Raw genomic sequence first — 17,167 nt, forward strand, 5'->3', positions numbered from 1 at the left:
ATATGTATTTTGTGTATATACATATATTCTGTTTTTATAATAACTACTATGTATATATTTTTTCTATTTCTCTATTTCTGTATATTCTGTATTTTTTATATATTGTAAATTATTAAACATTGTGATTTTTATTGACTGTTTGTAATTCCAATCGGGGCGCATATATTTGTTTTTAGCTGCCGTTTGGACTGTGTTAAAATAATGCATTTTATATTGTCTCTCTGTTACATTTGTGTGCACATGATTGGTATTAGCTGTTTACTATTCTACTAATTGAGCCGGCATATATAAACCCTGCCATACTTACCTCAGACACGCCTCCTGACGAAGTCATCAGTGACGAAACGCGTTGGGGCGTGGTCACCCGACGTATCAGATCTTCATCACAGAGTTACCTGTCCGTCTTGAGTCCGTGTGTGGAGAACGCCGCCGCCGCTGTCCTGAATTCCATTCTGCCGGTCCTCTGGATGTCCTCCGGTGTCCGTGCGATGTACTGGTGTGCTGACGGTGATTACCACTCATGCTGACTGCTGTTTTCCTTAATGTATGTGAGCCTGCACTTTGTTCTCAGTAAACGCTGTTCAATCTTGCTCACCTGTGCGCTCCTCTTTTCTTTTGTTGCATGTGTTCCATTTGAGGCCGTGACATAGCCTCTCAGGAGTGAGCTGCACTACACACTGAAGACGGGTTTCACTGGTTTATAAGTATTGCTTTGCGCATATCCACCCATGTTTTGTATTCCTTGTTGTCTATGTTGGATTTGCTGCATGCTTCTTACCTATAGTTACCTTATATAGGAAATTTTCTTTAACTATTATTATATCTGATATTGTCTACTATTGAGGCTATTTGGCAGTTTTTATTATGGAGAGACATTCTAAACGTCTTGAAGATTGCCACAGACGTTTTAATAATGTGTTCGAGACTAGTCACAGAACTATTGATGTGCCAGGTTCTCAGAACACCAATGATTTGGATGATTTATGTGCTCAGATAGAGAAATTGAATATAAAAGAGATGAAGATTAATTGGGAAATTACTACCTTGGAAAATTATATTCAGGCTAAGAGAATCCCTAGGGGGCTGCGCCTTACTAAACACCCCACATTTGGGAATGATAAAAAAGAGTTCTCAGATAATTGGTTCAGTATTTTAGACGAATGCTCTGTACAATTGATGAAGCTTATCATTAGAGAAAGGAAAAGTGAAATTGCTTTAATTGGTAAAGATATCGATGCTTTAGAAATTAAATTAAATCCGGTAAAAGAGCTGAAGGAATATAAAGATCTGGTTGCTATGAGTGATCTCAGATTTAAAAAGATTGAGGATGATATTGTGGACATTAAGGTCAGAAAATTTAAACGGGACCTTAATGACTACAAAGAGGGGAATATACACAAGTGGCCTCAAAATAGAACTTTTAAATCAGATAATCAAATGAGGTATAATTCTCAACATCGTCAACCTGATAATAGCTGGCAAAAAGTTCAATATAAAAATAAAAATAGAAATTGGACCCGGTATTCTGGCCCCCCACATCAGTCTGAACAATCACAATCAGAGACCTCCATACAAAATCGTTTTCAAGTATTCAATACCCCTAATAGAAATAGACAGGAGGTTTTTCAGGATCGCCCTCAATGGAGGAACTACAAGAGAGGCGAAATAGGGACAGAAAACAGCCCCAATATTTCACAAAAGAGAAAACAAGAGGTTGTAGACGTGGGAAAAGAGGGGGAAAGAGGACAAAAGCAAAGGAGATACAACCCGTAACAGATATTGGTGTATTTAACCTTTCTGACCACATTCTTACCAAAGATGAAAATAATGTACTTAGTAAGGGTTTATCGTTTGCCCCACAAAAAGGCCCTGATCCTTTTGAATTGTTTATAGACGCAAATAAGTTCGTGCGTACTTTAACATTAAAAAGACACTTTGCAAAGATTAATAAACATGATGACGCTTTGGACAATGACGTGTCTCAAATATCTAATGAAAACAAACTTAAACCCAAGTCTAATTTCTATCCCATTGAATCCCGTGGTAGCAATGTGGAGACATTTTTTAATCTTATTAAAAAAGATTTTGACAAGCTATGTGAAGGCAATAGTGGTCACAGATTCAAAGACAACCTTAGTAGGAATGAGAGAGCTGCTATAAAAAAATTGGAGGAAAACCATAACATCGTGATTAAGTCCGCTGACAAGGGGGGTGGGATAGTTATCCTTAACCGCGATGATTATCTTGAGGAAGCCTATAGGCTCCTTAATGATCTTACCACCTATCGCAGGTTGGAGGCTGATCCCACTCCCCTTGTCATTGATAAAATCAAATCTCTTATGAAAGTTGGCATTGATAATGGTTGTATTACTATCAGTGAGTCTAAATACATTATAAACGAAAATCCACCCATGGCATTGTTTTACTACATGCCAAAAATACACAAAAGACTTGTCAAACCTCCCGGGCGTCCCATTGTCGCTGGGATTAAATCTGCTACCTCTTGCTTGTCAGAATTCATTGATCTGCATATACAGAAATATGTGGTCAAACTTAGCTCTTATACCAAGGATTCCACCCAGATCCTCATGATGCTTGAGGGGTTTGAGTGGAAACACACCTATAGGTGGTGCACCATAGACGTGGAGGCTCTCTATACCTCTATTCCCCACGAGGGGGGCCTCCAGGCAATTAAATATTATCTGGATAGTGACATTTCTCTTAATGACAGCTTTCGTGAATTTATACTAGACAGCATCAAAATTGTTATGAGTAATAATACGTTTGTTTTCCAAGGTGAATACTTTGTGCAATTATGCGGGGTTGCAATGGGGACTCCGTATGCCCCCAGCCTCGCTAACCTTTATTTAGGTCAGTGGGAGGAGTGTAATCTTGAAATCAATCATACATATAAGAAGAATATTATTAGATACAATCGATATATAGATGATATCATCATCGTTTGGGATGGTGATGAAAATCTTTTTAATGAATTTGTTAGAGAAATCAACATTAATTGTTATAATCTAAAATTTACTTCCAAAACAGACAAAAATAAGATCGAGTTTCTTGACCTGTTGCTTGACACTACAGAATGGTCAGATGAAAATAAAAGTATTGAGACTAGTACATATATAAAGCGAGTTGACAGTAACAGCTATGTTCATTATAACAGCTGCCATCTTAAAAAATGGATTAATAATATACCATATTCCCAATTCATACGTGTGCGCAGAAATTGCGCTAATCTAACTAAGTTTGAAGAACAGGCTGATATATATAGTAAAAGATTCTGTGAAAAAGAATATCCCCCTGAATTGGTTCGTAGCTGTAAAGAAAAGGCACTAAAACGTGATAGGAAGGATTTGCTTAAATATAAAGAAAAATCACGTGAGCAAGGGACTATGGTTCCCTTTGTCACTAAGTTTAATAGTGATAATAACAAAATTAGACAAATCCTTACCCAACATTGGGATGTGCTTTTACTAGACCCGATATTAAAACCGCTACTACCTGCAAGACCGCAGGTTATCTTTAAGAGAGCCTCCTCTTTGAAAAATTCACTGGCTCCAAGTATGCTGAGAAGTGTTGACGATCACAAGGAAGGCTGGTTGAAAACTATGAACGGTTTCTTCCCGTGTAATAAATGCAAGGTGTGTAAATTTGCAGATAAGGAAAGATCTACTTTTTGGAATGCTGAACACACCAAATCTTGGAAGGTTAAAAGTAGGATGTCTTGCCTTACTACACATGTTATTTACATGCTCATGTGTAGATGTGGTAAGAAATATATAGGCAAGACAAAAAGAGTCCTCAAACTTCGTGTGTTAGAACACACTAGGAGCATTACCAATAAATTGCTTACACACAGTGTCCCGAGACACTTTGCTTCATGCTGTTCCTCTGATCTACAACACTTCTCCTTTAAGGCTTTAGAACATATAAGTCTAGATGAAAGAGGTGGCGATATTCTTACGAAACTTAGTAAAAGGGAGACCTTTTGGATTTACACTTTAAACACTATGTCCCCTATGGGTCTAAATGAGGGGGTTGACATTGTGCCCTTCCTGCACTGAGTGACTTCGTTACATGACCGTCTCACTGGCTCCATGTTGTTGTTGGGTTGCGGCCCCTTCATGGTGCCTATAGTGTTGAGATCGTGATACTTAGTCCGTGCAGTTCAGTGTACAATTCCCTCATTAATCGCTGTTATACTATATGTATGTAGTTTTTATATCTGCTCCTCTGTCTGTTGGTTCTTTCTCTATAGATTAGATTGTGTCTTGCGATTTATGCTGCTATTGTATGTATTGTGATTTCGATGATTATACTAATACCGTTTTTTATTTATTCTTTCTTGTTTCCCAAAAAATTTTTCTTCTTCTCTATCATATGAGTATAAAATCATATAGTCATTTGTATACATATCTATATACTTTTTAGCAATTTATTTTATGTGCATTTATATATGTATATGTATTTTGTGTATATACATATATTCTGTTTTTATAATAACTACTATGTATATATTTTTTCTATTTCTCTATTTCTGTATATTCTGTATTTTTTATATATTGTAAATTATTAAACATTGTGATTTTTATTGACTGTTTGTAATTCCAATCGGGGCGCATATATTTGTTTTTAGCTGCCGTTTGGACTGTGTTAAAATAATGCATTTTATATTGTCTCTCTGTTACATTTGTGTGCACATGATTGGTATTAGCTGTTTACTATTCTACTAATTGAGCCGGCATATATAAACCCTGCCATACTTACCTCAGACACGCCTCCTGACGAAGTCATCAGTGACGAAACGCGTTGGGGCGTGGTCACCCGACGTATCAGATCTTCATCACAGAGTTACCTGTCCGTCTTGAGTCCGTGTGTGGAGAACGCCGCCGCCGCTGTCCTGAATTCCATTCTGCCGGTCCTCTGGATGTCCTCCGGTGTCCGTGCGATGTACTGGTGTGCTGACGGTGATTACCACTCATGCTGACTGCTGTTTTCCTTAATGTATGTGAGCCTGCACTTTGTTCTCAGTAAACGCTGTTCAATCTTGCTCACCTGTGCGCTCCTCTTTTCTTTTGTTGCATGTGTTCCATTTGAGGCCGTGACATAGCCTCTCAGGAGTGAGCTGCACTACACACTGAAGACGGGTTTCACTGGTTTATAAGTATTGCTTTGCGCATATCCACCCATGTTTTGTATATATATATATATATATATATTTTTTAAAAGAGATTCCACTCACCTCAGATCCCTCTGTAAATAGCAGACACAAATGTACGCATTCTTTCTTGCTTCTTGTCATCCGAGGACGGGCCACCACTGAAAGCTTTAGGAATGCGACCTTCCTTTCCAGAGCACGCAGATATCTCAGAGCCTTAGAAATGACTGCAGACGGTCTCTTTCAAACAGGTTTATTCACCGTACCGTAACTTCCATAGCTCGTTGGTCACATACTTATACCATGAAACACAAATGATTCCTCCCCCTTATGGGAGGGGATATTACCAAATACATACATGTTCACATGCTACACTCCCCTAGTGTGGTGTTACAAAGTCTATAACTGGTTTGACGTAACTTTACTATGCCATCTCCGATGACATGGAAGAGTGTATTTCCTCATATGGGTATCATTAGTAACTTTGACTTATTTACAGAACCTGAAACTCAGAAGGAATATATTTTAACCCATTCAGCTTCCTGTACACAAGATAATTATAATGCTAGTACATATGGGTCTTTATAATACTCTGTACTGACAAGACTTATGCTATGGTATAAGTAATATAATGTTGAGTAAGATAAACTCTATCACAAGTCAACCTGAATTAGGCCCAGCCTGTTGTCCATCAAATGGAGGTCATTCCTGTGCGCACTAGTGAACACCATCCATATGCTTACGTTTGATGCTTTGCATGCACAGTTGTACATTTCTTTAGCGTATGCGCCATATGCTTAAAACTGCAATAAACATCCACATTCCCACTTGTGTCCGACTAAGAGCAGGTTTGAGTCGGTTCGGCTCATCCAGACTTCTTTGATGTTGAAAGCTGCATTGTGCCGTGTTGGTTTTCCAATTGAACGGCAAACTCGAACCTTGATATCAAACACAATAATGTTCAAATAAAGCAATGGAATTGCAGCTCCATAAACAATAGTCATTTATGGACAAAGGGCAACATTTATAGTTTATTGGATTGAAATTTGCTAAATTTGGTAGCGTTTTTACAGCTGGTTTCTTTTTCCTTTCCTCTCTGAGTATGTAGACCTGTCTGCGAAACGCGTTCTAAAAAGTACAAAATTATAAGACTTTTTACATTTAATCTATGCTTTATTTTTTATTGTCTCTATGTAGTGATTTTATATATACTGTATATACATCTATTCTATTTTATAGGAGTACATAATACGCCATTACCATTTTTATGCAAATAGGGCCTGATTCAGATCAGTGCTGCTATCATTGCTGCTTAAATAGAAGCAGGGTGCATCACTCTCCTCCTGCTGCATCACTTATCCGAACTAGATCCAAGGCCGTAATATTGGATCTTCTGCCGTACCATCGTGTGGTTTGCGGCACCCATGGGGACACGTAAGTCGCCAGGAAATCTCTGGGCAACGATGGAGATCCATGGCCTCTTCCCTCACCCGACATGACCGTTTTACAAAAGGATTGCATCGCTGCCCCCTCTAGGCCCCCAACGGCATTAGACTGTGGTGCATCCCATGTTGCAGGATGAGAACACTCAGAACCAGTCCTGTGCATGCTCAAAGTAACATCGATAAAGACCAAACATCGGTACTTTGCACATACAAAGCACAACAACACTCGACCTGGATGATTGGTTCATAAACAATGGTTCATTGTGAAGCAAATCTATGGAAAATATGGGCCTTATTCTAGTTCACTCTTTCTGACAAAATCCTTCTTAGAAGGACAAAACCATGTGCACTGCAGGGGGGCAGATGTAATATGTGTAGAGAGAATTAGATTTGGGTGAGTTATTTAGTTTCTGTGCAGGGTAAATACTGACTGCTTTATTTTTACACTGCAATATAGATCTCACTTTGAAGTAAAACCCCACCCAAATCTAATTCCCTCTTCACAAGTAACATCTGCCCCACCTGCAGTGCACATGGTTTTGTCCATCTAAGAAAGATTTTGTCAGAAAGAGTGAACTAGAATAAGGCCCTATAGCCATTCGAGGATTTATTATACCTACAGAACACTGAAATATTTATATTTTGTAATAAACTTCATGTATGTGGCACTTCATGTCAGTCATAGCTCATTATTGAGAAAGAAGGATTGCCTATCAAAATACCATAATTAATACTAAATTATGGTTTCAGAACACCATTGTTAGCGCTAGTGAAATATTATATTATTATTATTAACCTATATCGTCTCAGGATTTCATTTTAAATGTATTTGCATTTATGTTATTCAGAAGAATAGTTAAGGAAAATAGAGTTCTAGAGCTCAGGGTGAGGATGGTTGGAATAAATATGGAGTAGAGGACTGGAATGGGGCAGTAAATTGGATGGTCCATTCAGATTGTGGAACTTTCAGGAGAAAATGAGGTGTTATCTCTGACCAAAATAAAAGGTCAAAGTTTTTTTTCTTTACTGTAATTGAGGTGAGTTTTCACGGAATGCTTGGAAGTTTGGAGGCTAGTTGAGTGTCTTCAACACCTTGCGGAAGACCTTTTACAGGTAGAAACTAGTTGGTGAGCAGCTGGAGGCCGGAGCTTGTAGAAGATAGCCACCGTACACACGGGGAACAGTGCCGGAGCCGATATTTATTCCTGAGTGACATCAGCGGCACAGGCGGCTCTGACAGATCTTTGAGCCGGAGAACTGAGTCATTACTGTTTTGAGCACCACGGCTGTTAAAAACGTTCTGCCGTGAACCCCACAGGACTGTGGGCGCAGACAGTTTCTGGACGTGAGGGTAGTGTGGGGAATATCATCTTAAAACCCACGCGCCTGCTCAGAAGGACTCCTTCCCTCCTTTTTACCACTCCAAAACCCCTACACACAGGGAAAACCTGACGGATTGACACAGTGGCAGTGTGTCATCCTAAGGAAGCGTACCAGTGTAGAAGCGGCAGTGGCCCTGCCATAATGGGAATATATAACCGTGGATTAAAAGGTTAACTGAATACCCCCAGGAGGTCCGGTGAGCTTATTTTTTTTTATTTCTGTGAAACAAGGAACTGTTTTTTTTACATATATGTGAATCAATTTTTTCATTCATTTTTTCTATTTTTATTGGTTTATTGGTTTTTATAAAGAAATCCGTGACAGTTATATTTTTGTGATCCGGATTGGAAGAATCCACCTTGCACGTCCCGAACAAAATTTCTTAAGCTATTTTTCCCAGCGCTGTGGTCAATCCTTATGTGTGCTTTTTAGATGATTTTTTGGGGAAATATAATAGGATTGAATTTTTCCTATTTGGATTAAACAGCAGCAGGAAAAAAGAGCCCTCGAGACAGTTTGGATTAATTGTTTGGTATATAGTAGAGAGTCTTATTGTGCGTGGAAGGGCATTCCATAGGATGGGAGCAGCCCAATGAAAGTCCTGTATGAATGGGAGCTAGTGATCCGTGCAGAAGAGAGACTTTGGGCAATATGGATGGTGTATTGCAGGGATGGCCAAACCTGTCCTCAAGATCTACCAACGGTGCATGTTTTCCAGGCAACCTGTGGATCTATAGTAGGAATGAATGCAGCATGTTTGAAAATGTGACAGTTAGTATTGGCTGCAGCTGTGCAGCAGCTAGGAGATGTGGAAAATGTGGACCATGGGTAGATCTCAAGGACCGGTTTGGCCATCCCTGGTGTAATGGGTAGCATTACTGCCTCACAGCAGACTGAGGTCATGAGTCCTATTCCCACCATGGCAGGGTTTGTATATTCTCCCCGTACTTGTGTGGTTTTCCTCCGGGTAATCCGGTTTCCTCCCACAATCCAAAAATTATACTGGTAGGTTAATTAGCTCCCAACAAATTAACAAAGATATATAGACCTCTAAGTAAAATATACAGTATTTATTTATTAACAGTATCCTATATAGCGCATACATATTCCGCAGTGCTTTTACAGAGAGTATTTGAACATTCACATCAGTCCCTGCCCCAGTAGAGCTTACAATCTATATCCTCTACCACATGTACATGCACACAAAGACATTCTAGTCTTTGTGTGCATGTATATGTGGTAGGGAATATAGATTGTAAGCTCTACTGGGGCAGGGACTGATGTGAATGTTCAAATATTCTCTGTAAAGCGCTGCGGAATCTGTATGCGCTATACAGTATAAGAAACTGTATAAGAAACTGTTAATAAATAAATACTGTATATTTTACTTTGAGGTCTATATATCTTTTGTCAAGATCCATTAAGCACCTAATGTAGCCTTGGTGTAACAGAGAAAAAAAATTAAGGTTTTTTTTTTCAACGTCATTTCAATCGAGAATCACTTTGTTGATTAGTATGCACATATGTAATGTAATAAATAGGGGACATGAAGCACACAGTGTCATTTCTTAGCGACTCCTGAGTACCCCCTAATAAATGTTAATGCATATTAAAGATTGCACGCTGTTTTTCAGCCCATGGTTCTTATCCCAGTCCACTTAGACCCATAGTAAGTGCCTGATTTCTATAGTGAGATGTGTCGCTCTGGGCTGGATTCATTACTGTTCTAAGTCCCAATGTGCTAAATCTAACCTGCCCAGATGAATCCTGGAAGAGACATTTAAGTCAAAGTGTATTTCACTAAATTAAACATTTTGCATAAAGAGCTATTTTTCTAAAGCAAGTTTGGCGATCTCCTTGCTGAATGTTATAAGGTTATTTCCTTGTCCAAAGAACGTTGTGTTCTGCGATTTTTACTTTGCAATGCTACAGTATGTCACTGATATAGTCAGAGTTCTATTAACGCCGGAGGTGGTCTGTGTGCAGGAATGACAAACTGATTTGTGATCAAAGGACTGTAGATCTTCAGGCTTATTCCTTGATGCTTACTTCAATAAAGTTATTACCTTGGTGTAATGTCACATTAGTACTGTAATTATAGGCTTCCTCTTATTTCAATCTAGCAATGGCTTCTAATCATATATTATAAAATCTTTGCAAATGTAGGCCCCTGTCCCATGATCAGACAGAAGGTTCCCAGACCCTCTTACATCACCGGGTGTTGCCGATTCACTGCCCAACATGTCTCCGCTACCCAGTGATTTTGGAATGCTCCTTTTGTTTCAACTTCAATAAACTGTTTTTGTGGTCCAAGCTGCATGGGTGCCACCATCTTGCAAGAGGTCAGCTGACATTATTACAGCCAATCACAGAAACTTACTTCTCACGTGACTGCAGTGTCCAATCCTGGTTGCAGTGTGTCCTTTATAAACCGTTGCCAGGCACCTTTGCTTTGCCAGTTCAACTTCTAGTCTCTGTGTCTGTAGCTTTGTTCTCAGACTCCTCAAATCCAGCTATTACTATGTGTATTCCATTGTGCATCAGTGCACCTGTGCTCATCTGCAAGATCTTTGCTGATTTCTCCTGCTCATCTGCAAGATATTTGCTGATTTCTTCTGCTCATCTGCAATATATGTGCTGATTTCTCCTGTTGTTCCAGCATTCTGATTGGTGCTCAGCCTTTCTAAAGGTGCCCATACACGCACCGATTTCACTGTGCTGTGCGTTTTGTTCTTCAAGCAGCCATGAGATTTTGGCACTTGAAGTGGATGCGATGTGATGTACTGTACTTTTTTGGGGTGCGATGAGATGCAATTTTAGCCACTTTTTTTTTTTTTTTTAAGTTAATAGGTACTAATGGACATCGCATCGCATGTACTCCTGTACTGATGCGATGCGATGCAATAAAGCACAAAAATTACTGCCTGCAGATACTTTTTGTGCTTTACAATATTGTTCCTTCTGGGACGCGCATCGCATCCCCGCAAGTACACGGTACGATTATCGCAAATGCAATGCGTTTTGTACTTTAAAAGTACAAAACGCATGCAATAATCGCAGCGTGTATGGGCAGCTTTAGTTTTACCAGTGTTCTTCAGTACTTTGGCCATTGTATCTGCTAATAATACCTAAATCTGTACTTCCCTGTATGTAGTCTATGCCTACACCTACCTACAGTACCTTGCAGCCTTCTCTATATGTAGACTTTACCTCTACTTATTTTGTGCAGTCTCTACCAGTATATTTGTGCATGTACATTGCCACCCTCTGCAAAATCATTGTGCATTCTTGCATGGATCATACTACTAGTCTGCTATATACAGTCATGCACTACCTTACTTTGTCTACTAGCTTCTAGTAATCTACTCTGAGGGGTTTATTTACTAAGATGGGAGTTCTATGGAAGATGGGGGTGTTGCCCATAGCAACCAATCCGAGTCTACTTATTTATTTAGCACCTTCTAGAAGATAATAGCTAGAATCCACAGCATCATCCCAGCTTCAATATAGTCTCACCTGCAGAGAGGGTGCCTGTCTATGTTTAGACTATTCCACAGTGTTCTGGACACTAACACCATGACGCCTCATTCCTTTATAGTACTGTATTAAAGTATTATTCTGCTCTCCCTCCTGGCCAGCATTTTGTGATGAAACATGAGATGGACTTTATTGTAATAGCTTATATTCTTAACACATTGTTTATAAAGTGGGCTACATTGTAAGTCATCATGTGAAACAGTAGTTTTTACTTTCTAGTGAAACAATAGTCTTTAATTTTAGTAAAACAATAGTTTTGTTAAATTCTAGTGAAACAATAGTTTGATATGTTCTATTGAAACAATAGTTTGATACCATCTAGTGAAACAATAGTTTGTTACATTCTAGTGAAACAATAGTTTGTTACATTCTAGTAAAACAATAGTTTGTTGCATTCTGGTAAAACAATAGTTTTGTTAAAATCTAGTGAAACAATAGTTTGTTTCGTTCTAGTGAAACAATAGTTTGATACCCTCTAGTGAAACAATAGTTTGTTACATTCTAGTGAAACAATAGTTTGTTACATTCTAGTAAAACAATAGTTTGTTGCATTCTGGTAAAACAATAGTTTTGTTAAAATCTAGTGAAACAAAAGTTTGTTATTTTCCAATGGAACAATAGTTTGATATGTTCTATTGAAACAATAGTTTGATACCCTCTAGTGAAACAATAATTTGTTTCATTCTAGTGAAACAATAGTTTGTTACATTCTAATGAAACAATAGTTTGTTACATTCTAGTGAAACAATACTGTAGTTTACTTTCTAATTAACAATAGTTTGATACATTTCAGTGGAACAATAGTTTGATACACTAGTGAAACAATAGTTTGTATTATTTTAGTGAAACAATAGTTTGATTCATTCTGTGGAAACTTTATAGTTTGTTACATTCTAGTGGAACAGCTGTTTCCACATGTTTTAAGGGCAGAGTTATGAATGATAAATAGGTCCTTAGGCCAAATCTGGGCATTTACTCTATGTAGAAGTAGATGTCTGTAAATACGATGGTTTATGCTCATGTTTAAAGATCTGCCCATGTGCTGGTCTCCTACTTTTCAGTATCTTTTAGTGCCCCCACACCACACCAGGGTCAGCCCTGTTAACTGTAAGTGGCACGGCCAGTGTACTGGCCTCAGATGGGCGCAGGAGGCAGCTTTTCAGAGTAAGCTTATGCTAAATTATGTAGCTGATGGTAATCTGATGCTGCATCTTCCACTCAGCATTCAGATCCCATATGCAAACAGGAGGCCTCTTCTCCCTTTAGGCTCCTCCCACAGGCATATTTTCACACAGCAGCTGCATCCAAACACGCAGCTGCTGTGCAAAACTCTCCATTTCTGAATCAGCCTCATAGAAATGTAAAGAGAGATTTATCTAAATAGTTATAGATTATCTTTAATGCTTCCCCGCTCCTCTCAAATGATCCCATATAGCAGAACAAAGGATAGATAGGATAACCTTGCTTTACATCTCTTGTACCAGAGCAGATGATGGCATTAGATGATTTTTATGTTGCAACAATTTACATTTTATTATACTTTACAGTTACAGATGTTCCATAAAGCTCCAGTCATTTGAGATAAAAGGTATTACGAGGATTTAGTAGCAGCTACAAGATAAAGAGCGTCTTTACGTCGGTGGTATCTTGGGTATTTGAGATATTTATAAAAATAAAAACATTGTCAATTTTAGCTGCAGATGGAACGAAGGGTCAGATATGAAGCTGGAAAGATGACTCTACAGTGCTACGTGGTTATGTAGCTGTGTCTGCACAGACGGGTGGGCCCGGTGCAGCATTAGGAGCAAATGGAAAAAGGAACAATATAAGGAGCAGGGTGCACCTGGGTAAAATCATGTTGCATGGCCGGTGGGGCAGATGTAAAATGTGCATAGTGATTTATTGTTGGCATATGTGTCCTAGTTTAATTCTAAACTACATTATAAAAAAAATGTGCCCAGTATATATTTGCTGTATGCAAAAGCACCCAGTACATGTCCCCTGCATAGAGATAAATGCTTGTGCATTTTAACTCGTTACTGGTTTGTTCCAGGAGATTTCCAGAACTCTTTTGGAGGTTGGGGGGGGGGGGGGGGAAACCATGCAAAATAGATATCTATTAATGGTATCAACATCCAAATGGTCAGGATCCCAACACCTTTTAGGCATGTCCCTACCTACAGCCTAACCCACTACCCCCCCCCCACCCCAGCCGAACCACCTTAATCCCCCACCTTAGTTCTGAACTACCCTAATGCCCATTACACATAATGCCAGCACCGTAATGCCCATTACACATAATGCCACACACCATAATGCCCATTACACATAAAGCCAACACCATAATGCCCATTACACATAATGCCATACACCGTAATGCCAATTACACATAATGCCACACACCGTAATGCCCAATAAACATAATGCCACACACCATAATGCCCATTACACATAAAGCCCAAACCGTAATGCCCGTTAAACATAATAATGCCTATTGAGCAGCCCATACACGGTCCGTTAATCGGATCCGTTGTGTGCTTAAACAGCACACATTGTATCGGATCGCATCCCTTGTGCATGCACTGCGATCTGATACGATGTGTACCTAGTACAAAAAGTATGTGCAGCACATATTTTTTGTACCGTACTATGTGATGCGCGGGAGCGCGCATCGCATAGTACAAAACGGAGCCGGACACAACGCAGCGTCTATGGGCTCCTTTACATTTTATACCACATAACTGCTGCTTACCTACATGCTCACTGTCAGAGGTATATTGTTCATTGCCAGGGGTTGGGATAATTGTTTCGCTTTGGCTTGCAAGAATATTGTTATATATCTCAGACATAAGAATGCCCACATTTATTTCTGCAAAACTAATGCAGCAAATTAAATATTTTACATTTAATAGACCAAAGACAAATAAAAGCGATGCATACGTTAATGCAGCCTTTGGTATTTGCAAGAGACCAAAACAAAAAAATATTTTGACTGGCCCACTGCAGGGAGAGGACATTACAGCCGGGAACCACCACCATGGCCGCAAAGCTGACCTGTTGGAAGCCGCAAGTTGTGTGCCACTCATTGGGCTCCTCCGGGATAGTCCTCACCTCAGCTAAAGCATGTGACACGTCCTGCTGCTCACACCCGATGCTGGCTGCACTGACAGACACTAGAGGTATGGCAGTACCTCTAGTGTCTGTCTCCTCCAAGGCGGCGGACATTTTTGGAGGGGACGTCGGCTTCCAGAAGGCTGTCTGTACGGCTGGACCCGGAGGCGGCGACTGTTGTGGCAGCAGGGGTGTGCAAGATGCACACAGCCGGCCCAGCCCCAGCCAGTATATACTGGCCCGGGGGGGCATGTGCCACCCTGCCCCCCAGCCCCCACTCCTTGTATGTTACTTTAAACCAACCTTTAAAGGCAGAAGCACTACTGTAGAGTCACCCAGGGCATCCAAGAGTCTACTTCTTAGAGCCAATGACCCTCCCCTCTAGAGGTGATGTCATGATTGTAGCTTAGTGGGAGGGGCCAGTACAGGGCTCTCATAAAGATGATACACAAAAATTACTTTATTTAAAAATAAACAGGCACCCTAGCCTACAGCCATCTCTATATTATATGGCATTCTATAGTATAAGAATATTTGCTTCGTATTTATGCCAGTGGTGTCATGCTCACTGACAAAGGTTTCATGCTCACTTCCAGGGATGATATGCTCGTTGCTAGAGGTTTTATGTTACATGGTAGTAACCAGGGATATCATGCTTTTTTTCCAGAGGTTTATTATCCATTACCAGTGGTTTTTTTGCATGTTACTGGTGGGTTACATGCTCATTGCCAGTGTAAATATATATTTTTCAGGGGCAATGATTACATATCGCTACCTGATATCCACAGCTTCAAGATAGCAATATACGCTACCTCTGGCATCTATCCATCTGTGCAATATTTGTCTCCTCCAAGGCAGTGGCCATTTTTGGAGGGACATTCTCAGCAGATGCCATAGTGACGGCCAGACTCATTGCATTATGACGGGCTGACAGGGAGGCGGGTTTATAATGGAGTCTTGCAGGGTTTTCAACCCAACACCTTTTTGAAGTTTTCTTACTTTTTCTTTTACAGATTTTCCACATGACCTACGACCTTGCCAGTGCTGTGGTGAGGATCTTCAACCTCATTGGGATGATGCTGCTTCTATGCCACTGGGATGGCTGCCTGCAGTTTCTGGTTCCTCTTCTTCAGGAATTCCCAAGTGATTGCTGGGTGTCCTTGAATAATATGGTTGTAAGTATTGTCTTCCTTTCTTTCCCAATCGCTTCCATGGAATATGTGAAACTGGACATGGTAGATCTTTGTCATCAATGTTTTTGAATTTGAATTCAATTTTTTTTTTTGTTGCTAATTTTATTTAATCAATTATTCAGTATTATTACAAGAGACGTTAAACATTACTGAACATAAAACAACGTACATAGCAACACAAAGGCAGGTATTCAATGCTGTTGGCGAGCGGTGACAGCGAGCAGAGCTTCCTGCTCGCTGTCACCACTCACCCTGTCAGTATTCAACGCACCCCCCTCATACGCCAATTTCCCCTCGCTCCATTTTTGGAGCGAGGGGGAATTGGCATATGCGGCTCCAGAAGCAGAGAGACTCGCGGCTAAATACAGCCAGTTTTCTGCATTAGCCACGGGTCTTGCTGTTTTGGGGAATTCTCGCCGTCCTGTGATAGCGAGGATTTCCCCAGAACATTGAATTGAGCGATCGGCCAGCGCGGGGGTTAAACAGCGAGAATCGCTGGTTTTCTGCAATCCTCGCTGTTTAACCCCCTCGCCGGCCACATTGAATACCTGCCAAAATGTAAAAACATCTAATCAGTAGATAGAACATCAAATATTGGGATTGTATCTATAAAAATTTAACACAACATTTTGAGTCCTATAACTTTTGCCAGTGTACTCTGGTGGCGTAAAATCAAGTCCTGCCACATATTCCACCACATATAAAACTGGGTAAAAATGAAAAAGATAGAAATAGAGAGAAAGAATATAAGAAAAAGAACAAGATAAAAGAAAAAGAAAGAAAGATACCTCACAGCTCAAGGCAATTAACCGTCAAACTAGTAGTAACAACTGGGGTTGAAATGACTATCAGACCAAAATATGACCACCTAATGGGTAGAGGTCCAGCCAGTTTATTTGAAGATATTTGAGACGGGTCAATGTTTTCTGTTGACTGCAGTTACAACAGTGACATCTGTAGGCTAAAAGACAGTACTTCACCCCAATACAATATACTCTGGAGAAGCACAACAAGAGTTAGAACTATAACGATGCACTAGAGTACATTGCAAAGGAGAAGGAACAAAAACAATGTAAATAATAAAGTACCAATGTTGAAATAAATATAAACCATTGCTGGTATGTGGATTTTCCCTGGAAATATCTGTTGCCATTACCCTTTAAGCAATAGGGGCCTGATTCAGGTTTGTAAGTAAAGCAGGAAAATCAAACAACTGGGCAAAACCTGGTTGCACTGCAGTTGGGGCAGATGTAACGTGCATAGAGATTTAGATTGGGGTTATATACCATATATACTCGAGTATAAGCCTACTTTTTCAGGCTATTTTG

General features: G+C 39.8%; 1 protein-coding gene across 1 annotated transcript in view; it reads left to right on the forward strand.

The window, feature by feature from the left end:
- The window catches only part of HCN1 (hyperpolarization activated cyclic nucleotide gated potassium channel 1), a 436,596-nt gene that overhangs the window by 279,007 nt on the left and 140,422 nt on the right, over positions 1 to 17,167 (forward strand). The window contains exon 3 of the mRNA XM_083153907.1: positions 15,660 to 15,821. Coding sequence (XP_083010033.1) covers positions 15,660 to 15,821 — 162 coding nt within the window. The remainder of the gene's footprint in view (positions 1 to 15,659; positions 15,822 to 17,167) is intronic.

Source organism: Crinia signifera, chromosome 1 (genome assembly GCF_055691185.1).
Source record: "Crinia signifera chromosome 1, ASM5569118v1, whole genome shotgun sequence".
In the NCBI taxonomy this organism is placed as follows: domain Eukaryota; kingdom Metazoa; phylum Chordata; class Amphibia; order Anura; family Myobatrachidae; genus Crinia; species Crinia signifera.